The 11432-nt window shown below is 42.1% G+C and overlaps 2 protein-coding genes across 2 annotated transcripts in view; both read left to right on the top strand.

Annotated features, from left to right (window-relative positions):
- Positions 1-3477, top strand: part of fhl5 (four and a half LIM domains 5) — a 6769-nt gene extending 3292 nt beyond the window's left edge. Inside the window, exons 2-6 of the mRNA XM_023400966.2 lie at positions 72-283; positions 556-730; positions 1894-2063; positions 2231-2417; positions 2591-3477. Coding sequence (XP_023256734.1) covers positions 122-283; positions 556-730; positions 1894-2063; positions 2231-2417; positions 2591-2742 — 846 coding nt within the window. The 5' untranslated portion in view covers positions 72-121 and the 3' untranslated portion in view covers positions 2743-3477. The remainder of the gene's footprint in view (positions 1-71; positions 284-555; positions 731-1893; positions 2064-2230; positions 2418-2590) is intronic.
- Positions 3478-4031: 554 nt separating this feature from the next.
- LOC111651005 (transforming growth factor-beta receptor-associated protein 1) lies at positions 4032-9850 on the top strand. Its single transcript, XM_023400965.2, has 11 exons — positions 4032-5023; positions 5217-5411; positions 5569-5723; positions 6705-6787; positions 6906-7253; positions 7364-7421; positions 7504-7647; positions 7838-7972; positions 8059-8203; positions 8282-8703; positions 8816-9850. Exons 1-11 carry the CDS (start codon positions 4336-4338, stop codon positions 8948-8950), a joined length of 2508 nt encoding a protein of 835 aa, XP_023256733.1. The 5' UTR covers positions 4032-4335; the 3' UTR covers positions 8951-9850.
- Positions 9851-11432: the final 1582 nt, after the last annotated feature.

Raw genomic sequence — 11432 nt, 5'->3', positions numbered from 1 at the left:
AGAAGGGTAAGAAATTGGCTGGACTATTAAAGCGCATTTTCCATCTCTCCATTTTCTTCTTTATTGTCCAGTTTTGCTCCTCCTGCTCTCTTTGACCTGCAGCTAAGAAAAGCAAATAACAATGTCCACCAGTGAGCGTTTCGACTGCCATTACTGCAAAGACTCCCTGCTGGGGAAGAAGTACATAATGAAAGAGGACACGCAGTACTGCACTAAGTGCTATGAGAACCTGTTTGCTAACTGCTGTGAGGGATGCTCTTCACCAATTGGTTGTAATTGCAAGGTAAGGAAGCATCAGTGTTGCCCTAAGGGAAATGGCTCTGATATCACCAATGTCTAAGATAAGAATGTATGTAATGTTTCTGATCTGAAGGTGAGAAACATTTGATATATTTATTTGATATTATGATCACATTTTGACTAATGTTGACCATATAAAACACCAACGTATCATTGCTACTGTTGTTATTCCAACATAATTATTTCTAACCATTTATTTCTTCACCTTGCAGAATAACAACAAGTGCAATAAATAATGTGTTAAATATTATACAGGATTTGTCCTATAAGGATCGCCATTGGCACGAGCAGTGCTTCAAGTGTGCCAAGTGCAGCCTCTCTCTGGTGGAGAAGGCCTTTGCCGCCAAGGATGATTTGTTATTGTGCACTGAATGCTACGCCCATGATTACTCCTCCAAGTGTACCACCTGCAAGAAAACCGTCATGCCAGGTACACAAGCTGTCACTTTTATTTTGATCTCATTAAATTGAGATTGCAAGTTCATTCTTGACCTTTGAAATGTTGAATGCAAAACTATCTCACCACAAGGTCCATTTAGTAGCTGTCCCGGAGCTTTCAGTCATTCACTCTGCCGCTGTCTCCAAATCAAGACTGATTTACCAAACTTTCGGAAATGGAAACCTGGGCGTCACCAGCTCCATGGAGCCTATCTGAGCAAACTGAGGAGGATCAGTTCTGTAGGAGAGAGAGAGAGAGAAAGAAGAAGGACGGAAAGAAACAAACTTCAGAAAAATGTCAAATTATTCCTTTAATTAAAGTATGAACCGTTCAATCCATATTATCAGTAGTACAATAATGTGGTTTATTGTCCAGCCAGTGATGATAATGGTGATGATACCAGAAATGAAAGAAAATCAAGTTTGTTTTAAAACGAAATAATCTGTCGTCATGGTCCATTTAGTAGTTGCTCTGGAGCTTTCAATCATATCACACAGTCTTTCTCAGCAGATGGAGTTTGTCCAGTTGACATGGAGTATCACATTTGCATTTTTCTGAACATTTTAAAGACCTTCTCGTCCATGCTGGCCTGGAGATTGAATGAAATAGAGATTGAAGATAGAAGATGATTTTGAACGTCCACAAATGGGCAAACTCCATCTGCTGTTGGTGATATGATTGAAAGCTCCAGAACAGCTTCTAAACAAACCGTGTGGTTCGATTGTTTTGACAAATCCACTTTCTAAAACCAAGAGCAAACTTTCAGTCTCAACTTTTAAGTAAAGATGGATGAAAATAAATTCTCAGAGGAATAGAAATTTGAACATCTGCAATATCGTGATAACTAGGCTTCTGCAAACAGGGATCATGTGACACAATTGAAAGTTCACAGCCAGTCAATGGATTTTCTGGTGAGATTGTTGTAATAATTAACGCTTATCTATTGTGATATGTGCATGGATGTAAAAATGAAAACTATAAAGCTCATATAATACACTAGAATGCAGTTTCCTTCACTCCCAAAAGGCTTTCCAAGATTATTAAGACAGCATCGTCCCCTCCCTACAGATAAAGCAGGACTATTTTGGGCCACAGTGTGTTTCTGTCATGGAGGTACCATATGCTGACTAAGCTGCTCTCGTCCCCTGTGCCAGGTTCCCGCAAAATGGAATACAAGGGGAACAGCTGGCATGAGACCTGCTTCCTGTGCCACCGCTGCCAGCAGCCAATAGGAACCAAGTCCTTCATCCCCAAAGACACCGGCTACTTCTGTGTGCCCTGCTTCGAGAAGCAGTTTGCCTACCAGTGCTGTGCTTGTAAGAAGGTAGTGTTACAGCTGACTGTTCTCTCTGGGTGTGTTGACTGCTGCAATCAATCCCCCTGACCCTGGTGTTTTAACATGACTCAGGCTGTGAATGTGTAGTAAAGGGATGCATATTGAGAAGAATGTCATTATGTGTCTCTCGGTGTGTGTCTGTGTGTTACCTTTAGGCCATCACAACAGGTGGAGTGACCTATCAAGACAAGCCCTGGCACCGCGATTGCTTCCTATGCATCGGCTGTAGAAAGCAGCTGTCGGGTCAGCGCTTCACCTCCAGGGAGAACTACCCCTATTGCCTCGAATGCTTCAGCAACCTGTATGCAAAGAAGTGTGTGGGCTGCACCAAGCCCATCACCAGTGAGTCACTGCTTGTGTGCTCATGTTTTCATTCACTCAGACACCGCTCGTGCATCTGTCCCGCTCATATTTAATGCCTTCATTTGCATTTGTGTAAGAACTGTCAGACAAACAAGGTGAAGATCTTGCATTAACCTGCACATTATGTTAATACCTATGTTTGATGTGTGCAGGTCTGGCAGGGGCCAAGTACATCTCGTTCGAGGAGCGCCAGTGGCACAGCGAGTGTTTCACCTGCGTGCAGTGCGCCGTGTCACTGGTGGGACGTGGCTTCCTCACCCAGCGTGACAACATCTTGTGCACCGACTGCGGCAGGGAGAAGTGATCTTTCCAATAAGAGGTCATAGCTTAATCCAAATAACAACAGAGGTTTCATATTCTGATACAGATACTGTAGACCCGTGAATATTTCTTCTTAGCATGTCTGATGCATAAACAAACGCTGAATGTCAAACGCTTGTTTTGCTGTTATAAATGACCATTAGTCCTCTAACTCTGCCACACATGTATATTTAAAATTAGGGCGCCATATGTGCCGTTGTTGATGAACGTTGCTTTGTTTCTATTTTCCTCGCATACTTCTTACTACTTCTTACTTTTGACATATTACAGCTGAGGGTGACTTGTCAAGTAGTGGATTAGTGAATTGACAGAAAATTAATTTTACTTTTATAATTCATTAGTTGTTTTTGATGCAAAAACTCTAAAAACTTGGTTTCAGCTTATCGGGAAATACGATTTAACAAAAAAAAAAAATCTTTTTGGTTTTTGACTGTTGATCAAATACAACAAGCAATCTGTGGATGTAACTTTAGGAAAAAAAATAATATATTTTCTGACATTTTATGGAAACTAAGATTAATTTAGAAAATAATAAGCAGATTGTTAATGAAAATAAAGGTTAGTTGTAGCCCTGGTCTGACTTTCATTTTACATGTTATTTCTATTTCTCTATAGTAAGTGCATATTTGTTTGATGGAAACATTACTCACACTGAGGAAAAATATGCGTGATTTATGCTTCCCTCATACTTCCAATAAACACCACTCTGTATACATCACACAGAGATGGATATCATTTTAGTGCCTGCTGTTCCTAATGTTTTATTTACTCAAATTATGCCATCCAGAGGACGAGAGTGCATATGTCTCTTTATATGAAATTCCTTTTACAGAAGGACAGAAGACACAAAGTTCAGAACAACAAATATAGCTGTGATGGTAGGTTTAAAATCCAGATCGTTTTTATGACCATATTGTCCCGTCAGTCACCCTTTTAACAACCATCGCTATAAAACAAACGTCTGCTGTGTTTCTGTTGCCTCTTGACCTCATAGCACCCAGCTCATTGCCCATTGTAAAAAAACTGAGAGCGACCATATAAGGTTTGATCAGCAGATCACTTGCTCTTCTACTTGTCCATTATCCACTGACCAAAGCCACCACTTGTATTCTTGCACAAGCCAAGAATACAAGTGACCGTAACTGTGGGCACCTCAAAATATCCGTCTTCTCTGCCATACCTAATGTTTTGATACTTGTAAAAGTTGGTTTTCTTGGTGAGGCAGCTGGATGAGTTGTGTAAGTGTCCTCACATGGCAGGATGAGTGGCGTAAAGTGCTGACATAGATTTCCTGTCAGGATGTAGTCACATGGGGAGGTGGAACTACTTTACACTTCATAAAGCTGTGGAGGAATCAAAGAGTAAGGGGGAGCAGCAGAGAGGTAGGGACATCTTATTTTACATATTTCACTGAAGTAGAGCTGTGGCTTTGATTTAGGCAGATACCTTCTGTAAAGACTTTTCACAGTGAAAAGTGTTACTTCTGAGGAACTTCTCTGCTTGCTGGTGAGCTATTACTTGAGTAACACTTGATGCGAGTTGCACAACCAGAGTAAAACATTAATACATTTCTGCAATGGCTTTTAAAGCATTCACACAAACCCATGTCTATGAAAGGCAAGAAGCCCCAAAAGAAAAGGACAAATTCAGCATTGAATGCCTTGAGTGCTACGATCGAAATGTGTATATGGGGACCAAATATGCAACAGTCCAGCACCTCATCCTACCAAGCAGCACAAATGGAGATCTGAGTCCAGGACAAAGCAAAACCAGAGAAGGTAGGGCAAGGAAACTAGGCTCAAGCAACCCAGTTGCCCAACTGAGGGTAGTCCCACTTTTCAACCATCTGCTGGTCCTCTGGGACCGGAGCGTTACTGCCCTCAACATGTTCTCCTTAGAACCTCTTCCTGCTTTGAAGAAAATCCAGCATGTGTCTTTGTTTGAAGTGTGCGACTCATCGCTCACAGCTCAGGCAGAATATGTTGAGATGGTGACTTCCTCCAGCCGCAGGAAGGTGATCCGGGTCCACGTGGTGGGAGTGGACAGGTGGGAGGTTGTGAAGGAAGTCCCTCTGCTTCAGGATCCTGTGGCCTTGGCAGTAGATGGCACCCGTCTGTGTGTAGCTACCTGCGACAGGTATCTCCTCTGTGATGTCAAGACTGGGAACACAGAGGAGCTTTTCCCCAACAGTCGCAACAGGCAGCGTGTTATTGTTACCTCAGCGGGACCAGGGGAATTCCTCCTGAATGGGCCTGAATCTTTGGGTAAGAGCTGCCAAAATGTTTATGGTACATGTTGTTCTACATGCTGTTGAGCACAGACATCTCCATGTGTCATATATGCTTCCTTTCCAAAGCAGCTATACAGTTAATAATCTCATATCACTCCTCCATATATTCATCTAGCCAGAGGATATTTGTTTTGCCAAGATATCACTTCTCCATCCTCATCCCTCAGGCATGTTTGTGATGAAGACAGGGATTTGCCAGCGCCCTCCCCTGCAGTGGCCTCTGGAGGTGCTGGCAGCCGGAGTATGTTTCCCTTACGTCCTCACCCTGCAGCCTCAAGTGTTGTCTGTTTACAGCATGATAGATCAGCAGCGCAAACAGACTGTGAGTCTCCATGGAGCAAAGGGTCTGCTCTCCACATCAGGTAAACCAGCCTCACCACCTAATCCTTGCAGATTGTAGATACAGAGCCTGCCAAACTGCGCTTTTGTTTTAAAAAGTCTGTTTGCAGTTATTCATTCAATCATTCTTGCACCTACTGTTCCTTACACAGTGAAACCAAAAAACAAATCTCCCCTCAGATGGCGTGTTAGTGTTCACAGAGAGAGACATTTTCAGCCTGAGTCTGGTGCCATTCAAAGAGCAGATCCAGGCACTTGTAGGACAAGAGAGGGTCGAGGAGGCATTACTGCTGCTGGATGGAGTTCAAAGCCGTTGTCCACTTGACTCATACAAGGTGAAATGAAAATTGTAAACATACAGCATGGCGCAAACATGTCCCTGCTTTGAAATCCGTCTCTTAACAAAGATGTTCTTCTTCTCAAAGGTTACAAAAAGAACTTTTAGGGAATAACTACATCGCCAGTTGCTTTTATTTCTCCTTTCTTTAATTTAATCATGTAAAAACACAACCTGCCACAGTAAATATACTGTATATCTGGTCTATACCAGACTTTTCAGACAGATGTTTTACCTTATAAAATGTTTTTTTCCTAAATCTTTTGAAAAGAAAAAGAAAAAAAAGAAAACAGAGGAAACATGACTAGCGAAGAGTGTAGCATGGTCACTTTAGCATGTCAACACAGTCACTATAACAATGCTAACATACTGATGTTAAAAGGGCATAATGTTAACCAGGGTCACTATCTCAGTTCATCATGTTTACTGCTAATTAGCAAATGCTAGCATGCTAACATTTGCGAATCAGCAGTAAACACTGTAGCTGATGACCATTTCCTGCTGTGTAGCGGTTTGCTTCATAATTTCATAATATAGATAGGTAGATAATACTCAGCACTAATGTGAAGATAACATGTATGCATTAGAGCCCCAGCTGACATTGTATTGAAGCGTTTGACTTTAATATTCCATCACTGTAGAACAGATTGCAGCAGGATGTCCAGGCTACATTAATGTGAACTGCTACTCTAGGTGTATTCCAGTTGGATGAATGCAATTGAGGACAGCAGATGGTGCCTGACATTTAGTCTAATCTGTGCCATATCTCAGGTTACAGTTTAGAGGTGAACATGTTAGAATTAATATGCTGATGAGCCATTAGTCATTTTTTTTGTGTTTTGTGCTTTTTGAAGTGTAAAATATTGCCCTTGAGATTTAAGGGTAGTATACATTCCTCTGCCTCAGCTCACATATTGGTGCATTAAATATTGTTCTATGTCATGTATGCCTGAGTATTTATTTATTTTTTTACTGTCAGGAGCTGCAGAAGGCCATCGCTTGCTTGGCTGGATTTGTTCATTTTTACCAGGAGGGTTTTTCCGAGGCCAGAGATCTATTCATGTGAGAGTAAAACCCCCTAACACTCAAAATTCAAAAAAATGAAATATAAATTACAGCAAATTGTGCCATATGTGAATTTTGTCTGACATAAATCAATACTCATTTCTCCCTTGAACAGTAAAGGTGAGTTGGACCCCAGAGAAATCATCCGCCTCTACCCAGACATGCAGTCGTGTCTCAGCGAGGACTTTCAGTCCCGGCTTGACCGAGTGAACAAGGGCAGGGATCTCCAGGTGCTCTGGCAAGAGGAAAGAGACACATTTCATCATTACCTGGCCTTCCTGGGAGATTTCCTCAGAGCAGTCAGAGGGACGGAGCAGGACCTGAAGTGTGCTACGGAGGTGGACTGCGCCCTCCTGTGGCTGTACACAGAACTGGGAGACAGTGAAAATCTGCAGCAGCTTGTGACATTTACCAACGAATGCAGCCTGGATCATTGTGTTCCTGTTCTGGAGAAACACAGCAGGTGAAAATAAAGATTGTTTGTCACATACATGATTTGTGACCCCACTTATAGATCAAGATAATTTACGAGACAATTTCTAACGGACCATTTGCTGCTTCTTGATCTTTCAGATTTTTTGCTTTAGGTTCCCTGTATCAAAGTCATGGGAAGCAAACTGATGCAATAAAGGTATCATTCCCCAAAAACTCCATACTTTCACATTACCTACATGTGGAAATGTTTCATGCTATAACCTGTTACGTCCTTCCAGACTTGGGTGAAGATTGCAGAGGGCCCCAACAAAGACCCTTCTTGCCCAGATGTATATGGCCATATAGTGTGGACTCTGAGTCAGCTGGAAGACAGAGATGCTGTGTGGACATTTGCAGACTGGACTCTGCAAAGAAACCAAGAGGTGCTTTTTTCATTTTTCATGCTCTCAACCTGACTGCAGAGGGCAGAGTTGCACAATACAATTATGTGTTTCAGATATAAACACACTGCAAAGTGCGACCCACTCCACCACATTAACTCAATTGCTTTGATTATGGGGCAATTATTGGTTATTAAATCACCAACAACAAGTTTTCCTTTATTTGAAAAAGATAGGTGTGCAGATTTTCACCAAGCGTCCACCAGATGATCGACTGGAGACACAAGATGTCCTTGTTTGCTTGGAGAAGTACCCACTGGCGCTGGTTTTGTATCTTGAGTTCTTAATCCAAGATTTGAGCAGTGAGGTAGGCACAGCAGCAGCAACCTAATCTAATAGCCTGACTCCTTTATTAAATACACTGAGACATGATTGGTAAAAATCTGCCCTCAGGAGGAGAGACATCACAACCGTCTGGCTTTGGCATATGTTACTCAGACTCTGCAAGAAGAAGAGGAAACAGATTTGAGGCCGACCAGAGGGAAGCTTCAACAGCTGCTATGGGAATCCAAATTCTATGACGTCTCCACTGTATACGGTGTGTGGATGCCTTATAAGAACATAAATAGAATCATCAACAAATTACACTTAGTATCTTGTTTTTTTCTCATTGCAGAGAGAGTCAAGTCAACAACCCTGCACACAGAGAAAGCCATTCTCCTCGGGAAGACGGGGGAACACTCCCAGGCTCTGCAGGTGCTTGTTCACCAGGAGCAAGACCTCCAGGCTGCAGAGGCCTACTGCTGCAGGGCTGCCCAGGGCCAGGACACTCAGTTCAGGCAGGCCTTACTGCTCACCCTGCTCCAAATCTACCTGGGCTCTGAGGATTTTACCAACACTGCGGTGGATCTGCTCAACAACAACCCTCAGGTCTTTGCAGCTGAGAAGGTCATCCAGCTCCTGCCTGACTCCTGGTCTGTTCAACTAGTATCTCAGTTCTTAGTTGGATCCGTCAGGGAGACCTTCCACCAGAGACGGATGGCGATGCTGCAAAAGGCGCTGGCTCAGGCGGAGCTCATGAGGCACAAGGTCACTTGGGTGAGTTTAATAACATATTTCACATTTTGTACTCCAGTGAACATCGTGTGTATTCCTGTTTCGTTTGTTTTTTTTTCCGAACCCTGTTGCCCTTTTACTCTCTCCTTCACAGATGCAGGCCTCAAAAACAAAGGTCGGACTGGACAAGGAGCAGAAGTGTAAGGTTTGTCAAAGAGACCTTGCAGAGCCACAGTTTGCCTGTACCCTGTATGGCGAGGTGATGCACACCACCTGCGCTGAGTCGTAAAGACACTGATAAACCAGCCTGTGGCCTGTTCATGCACATATGTGTGTCTCTTCACACTTGACAATCACGTTCATTTCTAGTCGGATAAGTGTCTGCTTCCTACCTGATAATTTATCTAGATTAGACTGTGTCATCTAGGAAAACTCTTGACAAGGATTCAATTCATGGACCTTGGACCAGACACGTTCCCTAATTAGAAAAAGAAAATACATTGTGTAAATAACTGGTTTCAAAATGCAAAAGAGCATGCAGTGCACTTTTTCAGGGCGGCGTGTCTGAGCTATTTCCTAGAGACACTGTAGACAGCAATAGCTATAAAGTGAATTGTGGAGGACACTCAGGGATATATATTCACTGATCAGACAGTGGTGTTTCACATGGAAACCACCCGTGGTCACCCTGATGACCAGAGGGAATTTGACCATCCTCCACTGCTGTATATATGCATCCCCACCATCATGGTTTCCACTGACTGTGTATATTTGTCTGCATACAGCTGGAAATAGAAAGTCAACATGCTGCACGTGAGAGACTTTTCTTATTCCATCTGTACATTAATTTACATTTATGACCAAAAAATAAAAACAAAACAAAACAAACAAAAAAACCCACAATTATAGGTTTAAAACTGAAAAGCAAAAAGGTCGAGGAAGTGCAGAGTTTTGGGTCATTTCTGTTATAAACTAATTTTACAAGCAACTAAATGACATGTCTGTGCTTTGCATGGAATATGAAATCAGAGGCAATTTTAACCAACATCATCCCTATATCATTAGGGAACATCACAGACATGTGTTGAAAATAATAACACACAAACTCCAGCGTGTCCGCATGTACAGTATGGAAATCTTGCGAATAAACTTAAACACATATCATTAAATCGGATGACACCGGACTCAAGATATATTTGTCTTTTTCTGTCAGAATTTAGTCATTAAGGCTAACCATAACTGCAAGTGCTTCTTTATCCTGATGCATTTTGGGACACAAGTTAAGGAGACGCCTAAGGGGGCTGGAACAGTGACTTGGCTGGATTGCTTGTGAGTTTTTGGCCTGGGGGGAGTGACTAATTGCAATGTAGATAAATAGTGAATTATGAGCATGTTGGATGGGATTATCTCTTTGTGATGCCCTTGCCAAGATTTTTTCTTCCTAATGAGGCGTTTGTGGGAGTTTCCCATCATTCTCACTGAGTGTCTATAAGGCAATGGAGAGTTGTGTTCATTGAATGTTTCACAGTGTGGGTGTTATGAAGCCTTTGGGGAGTGTAACTAGGATTAAAGGCTAAAAGAAAGCTACAATTGACTTGGTATTTATCACTTTGAGTGCATACATTTTACCTCTGATTCCTATAAATAGACTGAATCATAGGTCAGAAAACCTCAAGAAAGCTTTCTTCCTAGCTTTTTTTTCTTTTATGTGGTTGCAGGAAAATTGCCACGTCCACTCCTCCATATCAGCTCCTTGTAATTTTGATAATGTAGGCATTTCATTTCACTATACTGTTCAGTCATTGTAAGCACTGCTGGATAAACAGCTGAAAAGTATCACTGCAAAGAAAAACAGCATCACCTCATTTTCTTTTACTTGATTTAAGATATGAAGGGAACCTCTCACAGTTTATATGGACTGGCTGCGAGGGCTGCTGCTGTGTGATTGGCTGAGCTTTGGGCCGTGCCTGATGACCATTGACCACAGGATTATGTCCACTCCTTCCCTCTCTCGGACATCCTCAGGGAACATTAATGTTGTTTTGAACACTTGAGGTTATGCTGCGCCTCAAAAACGTTTTTCTCATCTTTGATGTTGACCAACAGCCATAAGTAACCCAAAGGTAAAAATAAGCAGACACAAGTGCAAATATACTTTCTTCTACCTAAATACCTAAACAATTTAGTGCATTTAAAGGATTTTTTAAAAACCTTTCTCTTCTGATGCATCAAGATGCTTCTCCCTTGTAATCTGGAGTTAAGTGCCTGAGTAGGCCTGGACTCTGGATCACTGCAAGGTGCCCCGGGGTGCTATGGGGTGCTGGCCAGATGGTCATTTTACACATGAGGGGAATGGAATGGATGCAAAAATCAACAGTTATAAAGGAAAGTATGGTGGGCATCCAGACTTTGGTCTCCCATTATAAATATCCATGCCGCCACAGAGTCAGTACTAGGAGGAGAAAACAAGAACATTTTCTTCTTGTGCTTTTCTAAATTTAAAGGAAAAAATGCCGACTGTCTGGAGGGTAGGATGTAATTGTTTACATGTTAACATAGTTTTATATGGAGTGTGAAGGACACGGTTGGGTTGTGAGATGCAAAGGGCCTTTTTGCCTTTACAGTATGTTTTTGAAATCTTCTGTTTTGGGGTCCCCCTTGAACAGCTCAAAAAATGTACTTTACCTTTTGTACTTCACGACACGAGTATTGATCGACTGTGATTTTGAACAGATTTTCAGAACAGAAGTCTTCTACAGAAAATGATACAT

This window comes from Seriola lalandi, unplaced genomic scaffold, assembly GCF_002814215.2.
Source record: "Seriola lalandi dorsalis isolate HSWRI2012SDOR001 ecotype SW California unplaced genomic scaffold, Sedor1 jcf7180002053102, whole genome shotgun sequence".
In the NCBI taxonomy this organism is placed as follows: domain Eukaryota; kingdom Metazoa; phylum Chordata; class Actinopteri; order Carangiformes; family Carangidae; genus Seriola; species Seriola lalandi.
Note: the sequence above shows the minus strand (reverse complement) of the source record. Positions and strands in the feature narration are given on the sequence as shown.

What these genes read in the sequence shown, in the direction of transcription:
- LOC111651005 (XM_023400965.2), top strand. Translation starts at nt 4,336, where the DNA reads ATGGCTTTTAAAGCATTCACACAAACCCATGTCTATGAAAGGCAAGAA. An exon ending in GTCCACTTGACTCATACAAG is followed by an intron (nt 5,724 to 6,704) that starts GTGAAATGAAAA and finishes TTTTACTGTCAG; the next exon opens with GAGCTGCAGAAGGCCATCGC. An exon ending in TGAGGCACAAGGTCACTTGG is followed by an intron (nt 8,704 to 8,815) that starts GTGAGTTTAATA and finishes TCTCCTTCACAG; the next exon opens with ATGCAGGCCTCAAAAACAAA.